The sequence below is a fragment of the Anolis sagrei genome, chromosome 3 (assembly GCF_037176765.1).
Source record: "Anolis sagrei isolate rAnoSag1 chromosome 3, rAnoSag1.mat, whole genome shotgun sequence".
NCBI classification, from domain to species: domain Eukaryota; kingdom Metazoa; phylum Chordata; class Lepidosauria; order Squamata; family Dactyloidae; genus Anolis; species Anolis sagrei.
In genome coordinates this window covers 109,835,995-109,855,336 of record NC_090023.1, presented here as the reverse complement: position 1 = coordinate 109,855,336, position 19,342 = coordinate 109,835,995, and the positions used below count along the sequence as shown (strand labels likewise).

The 19,342-nt window shown below is 37.1% G+C and overlaps 1 protein-coding gene across 3 annotated transcripts in view; it reads left to right on the top strand.

The window, feature by feature from the left end:
* The window catches only part of ARHGEF7 (Rho guanine nucleotide exchange factor 7), a 117,786-nt gene that overhangs the window by 71,316 nt on the left and 27,128 nt on the right, over positions 1-19,342 (top strand). For 2 of the 3 annotated variants that reach the window (XM_060769610.2, XM_060769611.2), the window contains exons 12-18: positions 1,361-1,507; positions 2,099-2,185; positions 3,041-3,119; positions 4,372-4,511; positions 5,568-5,792; positions 7,118-7,211; positions 9,282-9,371. In XM_060769610.2, coding sequence (XP_060625593.1) covers positions 1,361-1,507; positions 2,099-2,185; positions 3,041-3,119; positions 4,372-4,511; positions 5,568-5,792; positions 7,118-7,211; positions 9,282-9,371 — 862 coding nt within the window. Of the gene's footprint in view, positions 1-1,360; positions 1,508-2,098; positions 2,186-3,040; positions 3,120-4,371; positions 4,512-5,567; positions 5,793-7,117; positions 7,212-9,281; positions 9,372-15,194; positions 15,372-19,342 lie in introns of all 3 variants that reach the window. The other variant, XM_060769609.2, reaches the window with a different exon arrangement.

Below are 19,342 nucleotides of genomic sequence, written 5' to 3'. Positions count from 1 at the left end.
TGTCAGGTGTTTACACCTGAAGTCCATTGAGTACTCATAGTCAAGCTTTCCTTAGCTAAGGCTCAATTTTGAAGTTTGTTATGCATAAAGGCAGCACCTCTTCAGATGTTCTGTGCAGTCAGCTTCCTGTTTGAGCATTGACCTCTGTTAATGCAATATTAGCTTGTTTGTATAAAAGTTTTTTTCTTCTGTGAATTCTAATAGGCACTTAAATGGGAAGCCTGTCATTGGAATGCAGAACTATATGTTTAAATAGGTGTTCCTCTTTTTTTATGCATTCACCCAATTGTGCTCGGTATTTCAGAGAGAGACAAATTTGATATTGAGTGCTATAGTTGAGGTGCCTGTATATTTCACTAAGGAAAGGGTGGTGAACCTCATGGTACTGAAAATATATTTGAAAATTTCCTACAAAGTGCTCTTTATACTTGAGGCACAACCTTCCTAATGTCGTGACCCCTTAATACAGTTCCTCATGTTGTGATGTCCCCCAACCATAAAATTATTTTCATTGCTACTTCATAACTGTAATTTTGTTATGAATTGTAATGTAAATATCTGATATATTTTCATTCCCTGGACCAAAATTGGCACAAATATCCTATACGTCCAAATTTAAATACTGGTGGGATTTTTTTTGGGGGGGGGGATTAATTTTGTCATCTGGGAGTTGTTGTTGCTAGAATTTATAGTTCACCTGCAATCAAAGAGCAATCTGAACCCCACCAATGATAGAATTGGGCCAAACTTCCCACACAGAACCCCCATGAACAACAGAAAATACTGTGGGTTGTTGTAGGTTTTTCCGGGCTACATGGCCATGTTCTGGAGGCAATTTTTCTCCTGACGTTTCGCCTGCATCTATGGCAAGCATCCTCAGAGGTAATGAGGTCAGAAAATACTATTTCTTCCCACTGACACTTCCTTGTGACCCCCCCCCCCAGGGGCCCCGACCCCCAGGCTGAGAAACTCTGCATTAAGAGTTATAGGGTCACACTGGCAGAAGTTATTGGCCTAAATTCCTGTCACCCCTAGTCAGTATAGTCAGAGATGAGGGATTATGAGAACTGCAGTTTAGAAACATTGAAGGGGGACAAGTTGAGGACTGCTAGCATAGTCTTTAGAACAACAGTAGTTCAGCATCTAATGGCGTGATTACCATCTGTGTTGTCATTGTGCTCCTCCATATAAGAAGGACTAACATGTAGAATTCAATTCTCCAAAGAGATCGTTATGGCTTTTGAAAAGAACTTTCTTTTTCTACATTCTTTAAAGGATTTCAGACATGGTCTTGAACAAATGTGGTTATTTGATTAGTGCATTTGTGTTTAATGGCATCCTCTCCTGCCATGTCCAATAGGCACAGTGTCAAGAAGTACGGAAAAGGAAGGAACTTGAACTCCAGATACTAACAGAAGCCATCCGCTGTTGGGAAGGAGAGGACATCAAAACATTGGGAAATGTTATTTACATGTCACAAGTCATGATTCAGTGTGCTGGTAGTGAGGTATGAATTTTTTACTTCTCTAACTTTTTCTGCCAGATTGCTGAAATTGTATTTCTTTTGACAATTGGAAGAAATGCAGTACAATACAGTATTTTGCTCACTCTGTAAACATTATCTGTTGTAAGTCTGTCTTCCTTGATGGCTTATTAAATACTTTCCTCATTCCAGTCATTTACAAAAAGGGAAAAATGGTTAGGGGTGAGTAAATCTTTCAGATAAGCTACTAAAATATATTTTAAGGGAGATGGAATGTATTAAACATTTTTGCATAATCTTAACACTTACATCAGCACAATTCAGACACATTTGGGTAGAAAATTGGTCACCTCCTCTGAAATTCACTCTATTTCCAAAAGCAGAGGTTCTCAGTCTATTACATTCTGATAAAGTATGTAGTTTAGGAGAAACTTGAAAGGACATCCAAAGCTGGTATTGTTGTTTTTGTTGTTGCTCGAAGGCCAAATGTTTCCTTAATTAAAAATTAAGATAGAGGGCAAGTATTTGGGAAATATTATATAATCTTAATATTTATGTCATATAATTAAATTTTAATGTTTTCTTTAACTTCCTATTTCTGTTTTTTTTAATAAGGAAAAGAATGAAAGATACCTGCTCCTCTTTCCTAACATTTTGCTCATGTTGTCTGCCAGCCCTAGGATGAGTGGATTTATCTATCAGGTAAAAGAAGCATTAGCATAATTTATATTGGACTGCATGCAAATTAATTACACTTGAAATATTCCAAAAAAACAAGGATTAGTTAGATGTTGAGTAAAACACTGCTGTCTAAAGTTAAACAGGGTCAACCCTGGTTAGTTCTTGGATGGGAGACTGTCAGTGTGTACCAGGTGTTGTAGGCTGTGTTTTGGAGAAAGGAAATCTCTTGAGTATTTCTTATCTAAGAAATCCTATGAAATTCATGGTGTTCACAGGTGACTTGAAGGCACAAATGCATGTTGAGTATGAGTAACTTGTTTTGCTGAATTTGATAGGGCAAAATTGAATCTTGATGCAGCCCATTAACTTCAGTTGTTTGATCATCTGTATTAGCTACCTATCAATCTGGAAAAGTTACACTGAAATACTGTGTTAGCTCTGGGAGTGGAGCCCCCAGTGGTACAATAGGTTAAACCCTTGTGTCGGCAGGACACAACCGAATAGTTGGCGGTTTGAATCTGGGGAGTGGGGTGAGCTCCTGTTTGTTTGCTCCAGCTTCCTGTGCGGGGACATGAGATAAGTCTCCTCCCCGGGCAACATCCTTGCAGATGGCCAATTCTCTCACACCTGATGCGACTTGCAGTTTCTCAAGTCGCTCCTGACATGGGAAAAACAAAGTTCTGTGAATAAGTGCCATTAATATTATAAAATAGGTTGCAGAGCCTCCGAGTATGAAGTCCCTTTCTTTAAGATCATTCAGGATGTGTCCTGTCTTCACCTTTTGCTGTGGGAAAAATCCTTTGTATTGTGTTCATTTTTCATTTAAGATCTTTTTGTATCTTGATTTTATTTAATCGGTGATTTATTTGCTTTTAGGGAAAACTGCCACTGACAGGCATGACCATTGTAAAACTAGAAGATAGTGATAATCACAGAAATGCATTTGAAATTTCAGGTAATATCCTTGCGCATTGCTATCTCCTTTTGATTGTGTAATTGTGGGCAACATGAAATACCTTACATATGTAAACCCAGAGCTTAGGAAAGTGCGGCTATCCAGAAAATGTTTGGTTACAACTCCCATCAGACCTAACCAGCATATTTTATAGTTCAGGATGACAAGAACTAAAGTTCAGCAATATTTGATAGACCATATATTCCCCATTCTGTTTCTAAACAATCCAGTGGCTTGCTTAAATGATTAACAGATGAGTTCAAGCATTTTCATTTATTACGTTTATATTGTATATTTGTTGTTTATTCATTCAGTCGCTTCCGACTCTTCATGACCTCATGAACCCACCCACGCCAGAGCTCCCTTTCAGCCATGGTCATTTCTGAATTCAATAGTGATTATGTTTTCAAAATGTATCTGTTGACTTTTAAAAAAATTGAACTCAAAACATATTTCACTTAAAAATATCCCATGGAACCCAGTTAAAACTTTATTAAAATGGTACTATCAGCACTCCAGTATGAAAATCTACTTAATTGTTACTGGGACAGAATTTCTGATTTTCATTATGTAAGGATTTTTATTTACAAAAGGTATTCCACAAAAAATGAAACCACAATAGAAAGGCCTTCCCAAAGTCACCAATCATAAATTTCTCCAATTATCTCAGGAAGGTTAATTTAGGGAACTGATGCTCTGAGGGATTATGCCTGGAAATCAACTGATATCAGTGCTATAAGGGGTTCACAAAGTGATAGCAGCCAAAAGTTGGGTAGGTCATGTTTTCTGCTGAGCAAGTTAACATCACCAAGGCATTTTAGCCTTGACCCAATTTTCTAAAATGCATGTGAAAATTCTCCTTGATATGTCCATGATCTGTAGAAAAAGAATTGTTCAATAGGGAGAAAAATTGTAAAGCTGTTATGTTATTGGTACTTAAATCTAGACCTGCAAATATCCCTTAGGTCCTATAGCCAACTATTGGTAATTTTGAAGGACCATAATAGGTTGAAAATGGCAATGTACTTCTAAAAATAATAGGCCTAACAGTAAAGTCACTTAACCAGAAACACACTTTTAAAAGCAGCAGTTGGTGGCAATATGATGGGGAGAAAGGATCCAAGAAAAAATATCAAATGCCATTTTATTTTGTTTATTGCCTTGAGCATAAAGCATGTTGGTGTTTCAGGTGTTACTCACATGAGGAATAAAAAAAATATTTTATGGATATTTCCTTCTGTTTTGATACTAGGAAATATGATTGAACGAATTCTAGTATCTTGTAATAATCAACAAGATTTGCATGAATGGGTGGAACATCTGCAAAAGCAAACCAAAGTGACAGCTATTGGGACTCCTATTATTAAACCTCATTCTGTGCCATCTCACACGGTAAGAGGCCATGGGCCTTCAGCCCCATATTTATAAATAAGTGTGTTACCTGATGCATTTAGATAAATAAATGGTAGAGGCAGTATCACCGAGTATGTGGAATCATTTTTTCTTTGTTAAAATTAAGAAATAATTTTCGAATCACTGTGCAGTTGTAAGATATTTCTGTATTTCTATGTGGTTTAGCCCCATGCTGCTGTGGTGATGTCGATAAACAAAGCCACGTGGATTTGGAGAAAGACCATTGCTTCTCATGCTAGCATTGATCCTCTCCTGGGTTTGGTGACACTGGTATTAAAACTAGCAATGTTACTTGTCCGACCAATGAGCTTCTACTCATGTATGAATTGGTCCTATGACAGCCAAAATATTGGTTGCTAAGAATTCTGCTTCAAAACTGTTATTATTTTCCCACATTACCTGCAGCTTATTAATGTTATTCCATTAAGATCATGTCTAATAGCTTGAGACAGTGTTAGGAGCTGTATAAGGGTGTAACAAACCTGTTCAAAGTGATGCTCCTCAGGTTTTGATCAAACTCAGTGACAATAACTATTAGGCATACATTATTGTATTTACTTGAGTATAATGCACCGTTGTATGTAATTCACACCTCAGTTTTGAAGTTGGATATTACAAAAAAGGAATCTAATGTGCCCAATAGTGCATGCATAGCACAAGAGGGAGCGAGGCAGTATAAATGAAGTCATTTGGGAAGCCATCCCGCTCTGTTGGACCAAGGCTGTGTATGATTCCCCACAGCCACATTCACTGGGCCTTCAAAGCTGATTTGGGGGGGGGGGGGGTTAACAGCCTGGTGAATGAGTCCGGTGAATAACTGCATGGGACTGAGCCTGGTTATGTGTGCTATTGTAATGCACAATTGAATCAAATGCACACATTAATTTTGGCAATGTAATTTAGCCAAAAAAGGTGATCATTAGGCTCAAAACATGATATACAGAGTGGGTCATCTTAGCCTATGAGAGACATTTCAGGATCATTCCTTCTTATCACTCTTTTTCTTTGTTCTTGTAATCTTTATACATTTGGCAGCTTCCTTCTCATCCTTTAACACCATCCAGCAGGCATGCAGATAGTAAGCAAATGCCACTAACTCCAGTGTACCACACTCTTCCACATCCTTCACACCATGGGACGCCTCATACCACTATAAACTGGGGACCCCTGGAGCCTCCTAAAACTCCCAAGCCATGGAGTTTGAGCTGTTTACGACCAGCACCTCCATTACGGCCTTCAGCAGCACTCTGTTACAAAGAGGTGAGAATCAGAAATCAGGTTAGAAAATGCATTCATTTCAGCTCACAACTCTGTGCAAGCATGTACCCTGTGCTTCTAAACTACAGAATCATTCTTTCAATGCTGTAGTACCCAACCTGTGGTACTCCAGGTGTTTCCCAGAACCCCAGCCAACTCAGCACAACTGTCAGGAATTCTGAGAGCTGAAGTTCCAAATATCTGGAAGACCACAAGTTGGGGACTACTATTCTAATGGATGGGTTGAGTGGAAGCTTCTGAGCTTTAACCTCCTTTCAGCTCTGATGCCATGCAACTTTCCTCTGCAACCACATTTCTTAGAATAAAGGGAAAGCCCTGTTACAATAAGGAAGTAATGTTCTTGGGCTGGTTAAACATTCATTTTGCAGAATCTGACCATATAGTTAGTACATTGTATAAAGATAACCTTAGTCTTGCTTTCTCTCTCTGGTGTAGGCCAGGGCTTATTGAACTTTTTCCAATTGTGATCCTTTCAATCCAATTTTTTTCCTGACTTCGGGTATATAAGTATAGAATAGATATAAAAATCAAACATTTACTGATAAGAAATGAGCATTATCGAAAGTTTACACATACAAGTATTTAATTTGACTGGAGATACATTTAAAATGTACCTTTTCTGACTTTCATACAAATTCAACTTAAGAACAAACCTACAGAACCTATCTTGTTTGTAACTTGGGACTGCCTGTTAATGTGCCACCAAAATATAAAAAGGCCCAGGGAAACAATGAAAAGGATTTTTTTTTCTCCTCAAAGATTAGAAGAATCAAGAATCCACTTTTCCCATTCTGAAAAAATACATAAAATATGTTGAGAACATGTTTTATATTGCTACCTAGCCTACAATTGGACCAAAGCAGGGACACAGAGAAGTGAAGCTGGTTATGCACAAAGGGAAAGCAGAGGGTGGATCCATATGAAAAACCTAAGACTCGATGTGTTTGGCAGGCTTTTGTCATGTTCTTCTTGTCCACTTTTTGAGCTAGACATATAAATTGCAAGATTTGCTCAGTAGAGCCAAAGAGTGCATGTACATGCCCTTCTCAGGGCTGCTGCCCCTATCTGTGACCATGTGCCGGAAGGAAAGCACAGAACATTTTCCATCGAAATTAAATAAAGATAAATTCTCTTGTGATGGATTTCCAGAACACAACTGGAATTGTCCCCCCAAAAGGCAGGGAACAGTTTATGTAAAGCGCAGTCAACAATAGCAAATTGCTGTTTAAATTCTGTGTTATGATGGTGTGAAATAAAAAGGTTTTCATTGTATGTATGTGGTTTGGTTTATTTTTTAACACAACCAGGATCTCAGCAAAAGTCCTAAAACCATGAAAAAACTGCTCCCCAAGCGAAAGCCTGAAAGGAAACCATCAGAAGAAGAATTTGCACTGAGAAAAAGTATGTATTTTTGGTATGTGAGGGAGGGAAGCCTTTCATTTTCTTCTCCTGAATCCAAAAGGTTCTCATTCACAGCTGTTTTTTTCTTCTTAAAAGGATCTGATGTTCTTATATTTATCCACTGTGAATAGAACTTGTACTTCATATTACACAACGGGAGTCATTTATTAATTCCAATTCACTTTAAGAAAACATAACAGTGGTTATCAAGGATTTATCCTTGCTTTTTGAGTTCATTTGGAGTCACACTTTTTTCTTCTGTATACTATTCTAGCCTTTCAAAATTCACTAGACAGTCTGAGATTGTTGTGCTTTCAATTATACAAATTATTGGTGTTGGGGATGCAAAATATTTCATTTACAGAAATTTTATTTTTTCTGATATGTATGCACTGAATAAATGTACATATCATGCTAAGCAAGAATGGCTAAAAAGGAGCAAGTGTTCTCAGGCATGCTGATGGATCACTCCTATTTGTTTTTTCTGTCAGGAGAAATAGCTAGAAAACATTCCATCAATAGTTTCTTGAGCATTATCTTGAACCAGAAACTCAAGGTTTGTTGCAGTCATAACCAGGATAATTTAGATAATTTACCATGCTACATGGTAGCTTAGTGCAACCATGTAGCATGCATCCCTATAGCAGCTTGTTCTTGGTAAACCAGAATTCCTAGCAGTTTCAGCTTGCATGAAATCGACCCCAATGTCTGAAAAACTGGGCTTGATTTTCTTACAGTGAAGCTGTACTGACTGACATCCTTTTTGTTGTTTTCTTTAAAAAATTACTTTCAGTATTGGATCCAAAATGTTTTATGTTTTAAATCAAAAAGATGTGATATGGATTAATTTAATTCTGTTTTACAATTATAGGTATAATGTTACAAAACCCTTAACACCAGCTATTACTCCATGATTTCTTGATTAGGTGTTATAGTACTGCTTTGCCATAGATAATAATTCAGAGATAATGGCTTCAGAGATTTTTATGAATTGAATGGTATGTTGTTGGTGAAGCAGTAGTGGCTTTCAGCAATGTACTTGCTGCGTCCGTCATGGTGTGAAGTTTACCCACAGTACAGTTTCTGGATGGGGAAGTTACAAGGGAAAGCTATTTATACATGCATTTAGTTCATTTGGCAGCCATACAATTCCTTCATGTGCGCTAGCTAGCAAGGCAGGACATCTAGATATAATTTATAATTTTGTTGAAATCAGAAGCACTAGCTTATCAGCTTTGGAACATAACCAGCTGAACTATTTATTTATTATTTATTTCAGGTACTTCTACCCCGCCCTTCTCAACCCCCTAAGGGGGACTCAGGGCGGCTTCCAACCTGCATACGTTGATGCCTACAATTCACACAATAAAATACATAGTGACAATAATTATAACAATTAAAACATTACATTAATACAATAAAAATACAATAAAAAGCCAGCCTGGTGGCCATTGTTTTGCTAAGTCAGTAATTAATAAATCCATTCCGCTAATTTCAAACTGTAGTGTAATATCCTGATTTGTTCTGAAACTGAAATCTACCTTCCTAATTTATCCTAACCAGTAAATTTGCTTGAAAGGAAGAGGGAAGGGCCACACATTTAAATAAAGAGTTTGTTGACATCTGTGTTTATTAGTTTTGGTTCTTTTGAAGTAGGCATGGGCAATCCATGGTTCTAAATGGTTCTAAAGTGCTTAAAAAACTAGGGGGTGCTGGTGCTTTGTTTCTACAGTGTTGCTAAAGTTGTGGTGGTGAAATTTTCATTATAAATGGCAGTTCTTAATTGGTTCTGTCATAAAATCACCAATAATAAAATAATAATGAATTTTTGAAAGTTTTAAGAGTTCTGAAATTTTCACCACCAGTTATCAACACTGTAGAAGCAAAGCACCAACGCCCCCTAGTTTTGTAAGTACTTTAGAACCATTTAGAACCATGGATTGCCCATACCTATTTTGAAGGTATTTGAATGTAGAATTGGTATATTGGTCGAGAGGTGTTTGTCTGAGGTGATACTGTGGTCCTGAAGCTGATTTAGTAATCAACATCTTCTGTCTCCACCCACTCCAGGTACTGCTGCTTTAGAAGAAGATGCTCAGATACTAAAAGTAATAGAAGCTTACTGCACAAGTGCCAAAACACGCCAAACATTAAATTCAAGTAAGTTTTAGCGCAAATATTATTGCTTTCCTAATCATACAGCAAGTCATAACAACTGCAGCTGCAGTTCTTCATTCTGGCTGAGAAGAGGGATGGAAATAACATGCAAAGAAATTATTACAAATACAGATAAATGTTTGTAAAGTTTTAACTCTATCTTGTTCTGTGTCATAAGGACAAAGGATATGGGGAGAAATCTTGTTGGGTTTGTTTGCAACTCATGCGTACAATTCCCAGATTTAGTAAGCATGTTTTCCCTTTACACATAGAAAGTTAGGTCTAAAAGTTCTTGATCAGATCATATGAACAGTGGGCAGAGATAGCCCTTTCAAAGTGCAGTAAGAGCCAGATTGATACTGCCTCCACCATACTGTCTTTTCTTTGGTTCTGTTGGTCAAGGTTCAGAGATGAGACTTCTGTGCATTGATGATACTTAAGGGATTTCCTGACACATGTTTGCTGTATTATGAACTTTTTTTTTGTCGTGTCAGGAGCGACTTGAGAAACTGCAAGTCGCTTCTGGTGTGAGAGAATTGGCCGTCTGCAAGGATGTTGCCCAGGGGATGCCCGGATGGTTTGATGTTTTTATCATCCTTGTGGGAGGCTTCTCTCATGTCCCCGCATGAGGAGCTGGAGTTGATAGAGGGAGCTCATCCGCCTCTCCCCGGATTCGAACCTGCGACCTGTCAGTCTTCAGTCCTGCCGGCATAGGGGTTTAACCCACTGCGCCACCGGGGGCTCGTATTATGAACTGTCCTAGGCCATTTCTCTGATGGGAAAGTCTCATTGCTTATGTGATAATTGAGAAAGGAGATAGCAGTGTTATAGGCGTGCATCTCTTGTGAAGGGGTAGACAGTAGTGCATGCAAAGCTTACATTGCCCCTTCTTGTACTTGTATGAAGTAGTAGTGAATTGCTGCTGATAGCACTTCTCTCCTGAATTAATGTTTCCAGTTTATAATAATATTCATGTAATTTTGGCTAAATGTAATGCCTTCTGAAGTTATGCTAATGCAGTGGCTCCTGAGCATCCCAAATGTACCTGTTAGTGTAGCAAGTCTTAAGATAGTATATTTGTGTTCAGAGCTTATGTTCAAGCCTAGTGGATTTTCATTATCATAAGTCTATGGCTGTCTATAGAATAGAAGGCATATGTATTCATGTTCAGCAAGATTAAAATTTCTTTCAGGCATGTTTAGGTGTATTCACATGCAACAGGTAATGAACTATGTGCATCCTTTTAACCCCCACTTGGATTCCTCTGCTGTCAGAAGTGGCAATTCAAATTAAATATGGTTTATTCAGTAAGTAGTCTAAATCGGGGTTCCTGGCCTGTTGCACTGTTTCAAAGTCTGGATTTATAAACCAAAAAGAAACCTATGACTTGTAAATAGTGTAACAAAACAGATCCTGAATTTAAATGACACACCAGACAAACCATTTCAGGCGGTTCCGCACAGGCATGAAGACTTGTAGGCACAAGTTTGAAATTTGTATATGTTATAGAATCCTAGCTCACAATTCTTTGCAAATGTGGCCTTTTATTTCTACTGGGAAAGACTGTGGAACATAAACAAATGGAAAGAATTCAGATACGTAACTTTATTACAGTTATTAATATTGGCCCTTTACTTTTTACAGTTTAGTTTTTCAAATAACTATATGTTGAGCAAAGACTCTGTCTTCAATTACACAGTTATATATCTCCTACTTAACACTATGTCATAGGGACTCAGGCTATTTAATCTTTAGCAAGGCTGCAATGGTAAAGATCCTCTATTGTAAGTAAAGCACCGAACCTCATAGGAAAATCTGTCAGCACATGTTATATCTACATCAAGGGGTGAAAAAAGCACTTCAGCATTGTTTATTCCAGATTCCACAGTTTTGCCATTAACCATAAAGCTACTTTACAGTGTATGTATTTGTTCTCCAAAATTGTCAGTTTGCTACGCTGAGAATCTTGGATTTTCATCAATAAATCTTCCCAGTGCTGATATTTCTGTGAACATTGTTGAAATGTTTTGTAGGACTACTTGTTAGTCTTTTAATATGTAGCGGGTCAGATTAAAACCTCTATGGAAACATCTGTAATATTTTTGAGCCATCATAATAAATTATTGGTGTTTGCTGTAGCAGAATTATTTGTTATGTTATATTCTTGTGTCTTTCTTATTATGATTCTCTGTAACTGTGAAATGTCTTTCAGTTTTATTTTAACTCTACACTTGCTTTGAAATAACAGCTACTAAGATTTTATGAGTAATTGCATCAGGGTGGGACAAAACAAATTATTGATGCTTTAAATGGTGCAACTGTGCGTAGTTGGTGTTTGTCATTTTAAAATGTATTTAAAGTAATGAGGAATGTTATATGAAAGCATCTTTTGTTTGGGTTATGCAAATGTGTGCTTACAGAGACACACAACAGGTGCAAAATGTATTTTGCTTTTTTGCTGTTTTCCCCTTTCTATGTATATTATGAAAATATACATAGTGCGATAAATTTCATTGCATACATCAAAAAAATCTACAGCTTTTATTTGCATTTATCTGCAATGAAAAATAAGATAACAGCAATTGGGTGCACGGCTTCTTTTTTCAAGGCTGCTGATATATATTAATTTCTTTTAAAAATTGTCTACCCACATGTAATTTAACAGAAATTGACAAAAGCAATTGGTTTTGGCCCTAAACTTTGAGGATAAGGCCTGTTGTAGGCCTGATATTTCTCAGTCCCTTAATCATGGTTTAAGAGACTGGGGAATGTGTGTGTCTGCACCAAGCCCAAGTGTCCATATAGTAGTGCTACAGGACATTTTCAGAACAAAGTTCCAGTTTATCCTTACTTCTGTACTCACATTTTACCTCGTCCTCATTTGCAAATTCAGTAAGTCTGCTAGGATCCCAGTTATTATTCTGGAGATGTTGCATCTGGATATGCAAATTTGGCACAGCTGAGAAAGCAAGGGTTCTGGAAATCTGTAGCATGAAAAGTGGGACAGGAAACATCTTTGTTTTCAAATGGAAAAATAAGTTTTTGCAAGAGAGGCCTGGAATTGAAAATAGCTAGCAGTTAAGGTTTTCTCCCTTCTCTTCTCTTTCTTTCTTAAATCATGTCTTTAACTTTGTATGCTGGCTGCTGTTCTCAAGACAACAAAAACTTTTCTCCAAGAGCCTTTCCACATGGTCAGTCTACTGTGTAGGCAAATGTGTATAGTCTCAAGTTTATATTTAGGTATTGCCTACCCAACTTACTTGTGACTAAACTTCCCTGTTTCAAAGAGAACACTTCAAATATTTTTCTTAGAAAAATACAGGCCTACCCACATGCTGCACACTTACTCCTATCAACTTTGTTACATAAAATATGGTTCTGTAGGTGTCATAGGCCCCATTAAATGTTTTTTTAAAACTGCTAAAGTTGAGCACCACTTTTTCTTTGTTGCCTGAATCATTCTGTCAGACATTAGGATATGCATCTAATAAATATTCCGTCACTTAGCTGTCTATTTCCAGCTAGCAGTGATAGTTGTTCCTTCAATCATTTTGTTGCCTTTCCTCTTTTTGTACTTCTTTCTCTCTCACAAGTTTTAGATTCAAGAGTTTGCTTTGTTGATAAAAGTCCCTTCTAATTCTTAGAAATGGAACAGAGATACTATGATTTTGGGCAGCTGTTTTGGCCTCCAAAGGTGAGAGATTATGGGAGTTGCAGGCCGAAGACAGTAGTTGTCTTAGCCTTGTCTCTATTAAGACTAGAAATAGATAAATAGAATTTCAAGCAAGAATTTTCCACTCCCATTTGGAGAGGACAAGGATCAATATTAGAACCTTCTACTTGCAAACATGTATCCTGTTATTGAGCAATTGCTCTTCCTCCTCCGTACTACACATTGACATGATATTGCAGTGTCTTTGTTGATTGCTTCACAAATATTGGCTATTGCTAAAATGTCATGATTCATTAACTGACTGATCATGTGGAACGGCTCTTGGGAAAATAGTAGATGTAATCCAAAAACCTTGCGATAGCTGTACCTTAGAATTACCATATATTGGAAACAGCTTGAAGGGAGACAGCAACAGCAACAGCCACCCCCAAGAAATCCATAGTTGCTTTCAATATTATGATGAATGTTTTATTCTCATGTGCTCCAGCACAGAGCCATGTGTGCTATAATGCCACAGATACTGCTTCTGGCTCCATAGTTTTCCCCTTCTATTGAAGAGAATCCAGAATCTTTTAATAATGTCCAGACTTTGACTTACTTCACATGCTCAGTCTGTGATATGATGGATAGCAGTTCGGCCGAAATGTTTCAGTTGCCTGCTTAACATACCTCTCCATGTAATCCTGGTAATTTTGATCAAGCTATTCCAAAACGTTAACCCCCAGAGACTTAAACTGATACGTTTAAAATCCTGTAAACGGATGGATGTACTGTTGTTTCCATGAGGTCCCAAACCATAGGCTGCATATATGAAATCAATCTGAGCTTGTAGATGTGTACATTTTCCCTGATTCAGAACAATTAGAATAGTGGCATAAATTTAACAACCATAAAGTGCAGTATTTATCAAACTGTCTCTTATGAGGGACCAGCATTAATCATTTTCCCTCACACTACAGGTCAGTACTGAATTTGTGCCTATTGGCTAGAATTGTTTCTTTTTCTCCTGGAAGCCTGTCAAGGACCAGCGGCCAGTAGTTCATAGATCAGCACTGGTCCAGGGACTACCATTTTGAAGAGCACTGATCTAGTAGATAATATCAGTACTGGCTCCTTCTATTCACCTTCTGTGCTATAGTTTGCCATCACCCCAACAAGGTTTGGTGGTATGCAAGGGAGTTTCTTGGCTCCAACGAAGTTCCACCAGGAGAACATCATCTTTGGCTCATGCAGTATAACTGTAGAGAGAGTTCACACAATTTTTCACTTTGAGAATCCTACTTCACATCACTTTCAGGGGTGGTTTGAAATGACTCCTATAGAGTAATTATTATTGACTCCAGTTATAGTTGTTGACTAATTGGCATGTCGTTTCTAAAAAAATGCATTTCTGTGAGATAGTAGAGTGCTGAGACTCCTCCTTGCTGATTCTTTTGCCCAAACAAAACCTCTGATATACAGTTCTCAATGGGAGTCATTGCAAAAGTGCTTCCATAGAAATGATATTGTGAAACATCAGTATTTAAGGGGAAAGTGTTTTAGAGATACTGGGCAATAAAATGGACTTAGGAGAGTGATAGCTGAACTCCACCAAATTTAGGTACTTTTTCCAGTTTGTTTCCGCTTGAATTACAACATTTATGTATCATTTGTCTGTGTATCATTTTTCAGAAGAAACATTTTCTGAAAAGTGCTAGGCAGTGTACTTATAAGTATCCTCTCATTTTAAGATTGCTCTTTTGATGCATTATAGGTCAATATAGCTCATTCCCCTACTTTTCAAAATAGTAACTAGAAACTAGTAACTATCACATATAAATGGATATGCAAGCAAAGCGCATTCTGAGAAAGAGATTGAAAACAAATGCAGGTCCTCGTTGTGACAAAAGCGTTTGGTGTTTTAAAATATATATATATATATCTGATTGATATAAGTTGTACAGAAAACCAACTATAATTTATTCAGAAAGCCCTACCAAAATGAGGGTGACAAAATTTGGTGCCTTCTTAACAATATTTTCTCTTTTCCTTTTCTTCCCGTCACCTTTTGCTTTTGTTTCATGTGTTTTGGTTGTGGCTTATCCTGTATGTCTTCCTCATCCCACCTCTGCCTGTCGACATCCACCATTCCATTCCACCCCATACATCCTTAGCATGGCAAGGCACTGACCTGATGCATAATCACGTCTTGGCTGATGATGACCAATCAAGTCTAGACTCCTTGGGTCGTCGCAGTAGCCTTTCTCGTTTGGAGCCTTCCGACCTCTCTGAAGACTCTGACTATGACAGTATATGGACAGCCCATAGTTACAGAATGGGGTCTACATCTCGTAAGAGCTGTTGCTCATATATCTCTCACCAGAACTAATGCACTTCTGAGCTTTTCTTAACAAATGCTTGTTGTATCACAGCCTGCTTTTCTTAGATGTTTTCTTGCAGTTTCTTGTCTCTTTAATGTTGATATTTTAACAACCTTTCAAAGAAATTTATGTGAGTTATACTTATGGAAACTTTTTCTATTAAAAAACTTGCAGCATGCATATATATATGCATATGTGTGCATATGTATATGGATGGTCTCTTTTTTTGTAAAATTCAGTGTAGGTACAACACTCTTTTATTCCTCCACCCAGCCCTTTTCTTACAGCACATGCTTATATTTTGTGAAACAACACTTGGTGCCATCCATATGGAAATACTTTAGCCTTACAGTGTTCAGGTTTGTGTGTGTGCGTGTGTTTTTTAAGAAACCTGGGAAAACTAAACAACAGCAACAACAAATGTACAAGAAGTGGGAAATTCAGACAACTGTATTTTTTTTTAAATGAGAGTTCATTTTTAAAAGAAGAAGCAGATCCTGGTGTCTGTTGCTATCTTGCATATACTTCTTAACATGTTGGGAATCATACTGCATAATACATTTCAATTGTTGGGCAAGTAAATGGAAAGATCCCTGCTTCCAAAATGCAGCTGTGATGCTTCTTTTCAAGGTGAGGTTTGTTACCACTTTCTGTTGCAAATCATTGCACCTTATGTAGGAAATTATTCAGCTAGTTTTATGCATCTTTTTTTACAGCAAGTTTTTTTGCTCTCAGTTCTTACAGCAATCTATGTTTAATACTCAGAGATATTTCAAAAACAGTTTACTTCAAGGATGCCTAATGAAAAACATTCTTAAATAGTGAATGAGAAAATAATTTGCTATAACTTAGTCTGTCCAACAGATTACAGTCAATCATAAACATGTAAAATAAACCATTATAAACTACTTTTTTGCTTTAGGGAGAAATGCGAAATTCTGTTTGATGATAAACTACTCACTAGGGTCATTTTTTTTAAAAAGCCCGTGTCTAGATTTTGAAAGTACAAAAATCACATGTTCTTATTGGTGTTCGGCTTCTTAAAGTCCATTCAATAAGAAGTGGGGTGGGAGGGGTCTCTTTTCAGTGTTCTTAATGTTTGCAAGATATAAATAGATTTCTTTAATAAGCACACTTCTTTATCCAGTAGCTCACTTTCCATGTGGGATAGGAGTATGCTTGCACATTTGCAGAATGCTTCCCTATATTCAGCTCATAAACTAAGAGAACAGGGTATTTTGAGGGAAGCTGTCTTGTGTTGAAAAGTTACTAGAAACTTTTAGAGGAAGTTACTAAAAATATCAGAGCAGAATTGGCATTTCAAAACCTTGAACAAGCAAAATGCTGAAGCCATTAAAGCACTGTACCCGTTCTTTGATGGCACTCTTTGAGTAAATTAGACAGAGCATTGTCTTGTTGTTGCTAGCAACATGACCATAAGTGCTTGTGAGTCATCATCTGATAATAAACTTCATTCTGTAGATCTCTGTAGTTTCACTGCTTAAAGACTAAATGGGGTATAAATAATCTAAAGAGGGATAGTGGAATAGACATAGTCAGTATATGTCTCTCTCTACTTGCACTTAAATTAATTTAAGTTCCTCTAAACTGATGAATTTAAATTCAGTTCTAGATTCCTAGGAACATTCTTATTTGTTTCCTATGAAATAGTGCAGATGATGTACATGTGTATTGTACCACAGGTTGGAGAACTTAGTTATTTGATCCCAAAAGAAATGTTGATCCCAAAAGAAATGTTTCTAAGCTCTTCGTTCCAGCCAATTTAATTTAGAACCTAATCCCCAAGAGCATGTCTTGGCTGTAAAGGGATTCACCACTGTTTGCACTGGTGCAGGTAATGCTGCACGATAAGACAGAGCGCAACCCACTTGTGCGCAGAGTATGTACTCTGACCCCCTTACCTCATAATTGCTTGACATTAGCAGCCCAAGTGAGGGGATAGTACTTCACAGTCTTAGCACAACTGACACTAGAGAACATAATAATGATGGCAGAGATGAGCCAAGAACACTCATCCACACTGTTGTTACTTCATGTTCTGCTATTTTCCCATCTCTATGTGAGACAAAATAGTTACAGCCCCATGTTGGCAGTAAGAAACCCCCTACAAAGTGTACGCAGTTTGGGAAGTCTCTATATGGCTCTCCCATTTGGATGGTTTTGAGTCCGACTTCCGAGAAGCTCCGGGAATTTTGGGATTTCAGCTCCCAAAATTGTTGGCAGTAAGAAACTTGAATTATGATGCAACTTGAGAATTGGATTTCAGTTTCTTACCCTTTCCCATTTAACCCAGTTTTCCTTTTGATTCAAGTGAGTTGGGGGATTTTGAAGGTATATGGATATTTTCTCCCACCACAATGAAAAGGAAAAGCAGCTGGGCGGAAACAGTTTTTAGAAGGAAAATGGGCAGAAGGAAAGCAAAACATAAAATCAGGAAATTTACATACCACTCCCGTGTGAAGTCTTAGTTTGACACTGAGAAGAGAATTGGAATGGAATATTTGCACAATTCATGTTGCCAAAACAATATCCCTGTAAACCTATTTATGTTTCTTTCACTTTTATATTTTCTAAGCTTAGTGTTCACTTTTTAGAAACAAAATTGGGTGACACAGAAGACATTGATTTTTTATTATCACTAATGAATAGTGTTCTGGTTTTAGAAAGTGGATGTTTTTTTTCAGTGGCTAAAACTTTTTAAAGACTTTATATTACTCTGATGAATTACGAATTTGAAATACTGGGGTTTCCCTGGAATTTTCCACTTCTTAGAATTATGCTGAACTAGTTCTCACTATCCAGAACTTGCATAATGTGCCACCATTAGTTGTTATAGTGGCTGTAAGCATCGCCACAGCAGCATTATCTTTGCAGCATTTTTCTTTGGTGTAGCCATATTGCTAACGGTCCTTTTTGATGTTCATGCTATTGCAAACTGTTGGGTGTTATGGATGGATCGGAAATATTAATGCAACAAGCATTTTAAATAATCCAGTGTTAAAATGGTGGTATTCTGCCCAGAGTTTTAGTGTTTTACTTTTGTGAAACTTAAATGATATTAACAATGGTACCTTATGTTATGCAATTTGTAAAATAAGTGTGTACAGTTAGTATTATAATGAAGGAGTACAGAATTTGAATTAGAATGTAGATGTGAGCCATCTTGGGTCCCTTTCATATGGCTTAAATGGTACTGCCATCCAATTAGTATTTAATATAAGTTGACACTAAGTTATATTAATGGTGTGTTTTGCATAACCATGCCAAAACACAATACTATGTGTATATAGTGACGTAAAAAAACCGAATAAATCTATATATTGTGCATTTCATTTGTGAATGGGAGAAGCCATCTTTACTAATTTACTGACTCTGGAAAACAGAAGAAAATAGATGTATATCTGAATGTGCATTGTATTGTACAGTTTGCATTTTATTGTTTGTGGTGGCATATAACAACTACGTGTTTTTGTTTTTTTTAAAAAAAGGTATCTGTTATGTACAGTTGAAATAAATTTTGCATTTGCTAGCCTATGCCTTTAATATTAAAGTTATTATGCCATGAAAGGGAACATCTTTTTACAATTTCATTTATTAAAAAAACCCATCGTAGTCAAGGTGGGAATCAAATACGAAGATTAATAAAGGGACTTAACATACTTAATGTAGGTGCACGTGTGCACTCTGGGGAATTATTTTACATGGATACTGCTTTTTGTTGGCCTGTGGTATATCCCTGTAAACATTTCTATTTTCAATTGTTTGATTTTTTTTTTTTGCAAGATGGTACTCATATTATTGTAGCTCATACCCACTAGCTGTGTTTTGATGTCACATCAAACCATTGTTTAGAATTCGGAAAACCAACACCCTTCCTCTGTGTGGCTGCGAACTGGAGATTATGAAGCATCTATTTAGAT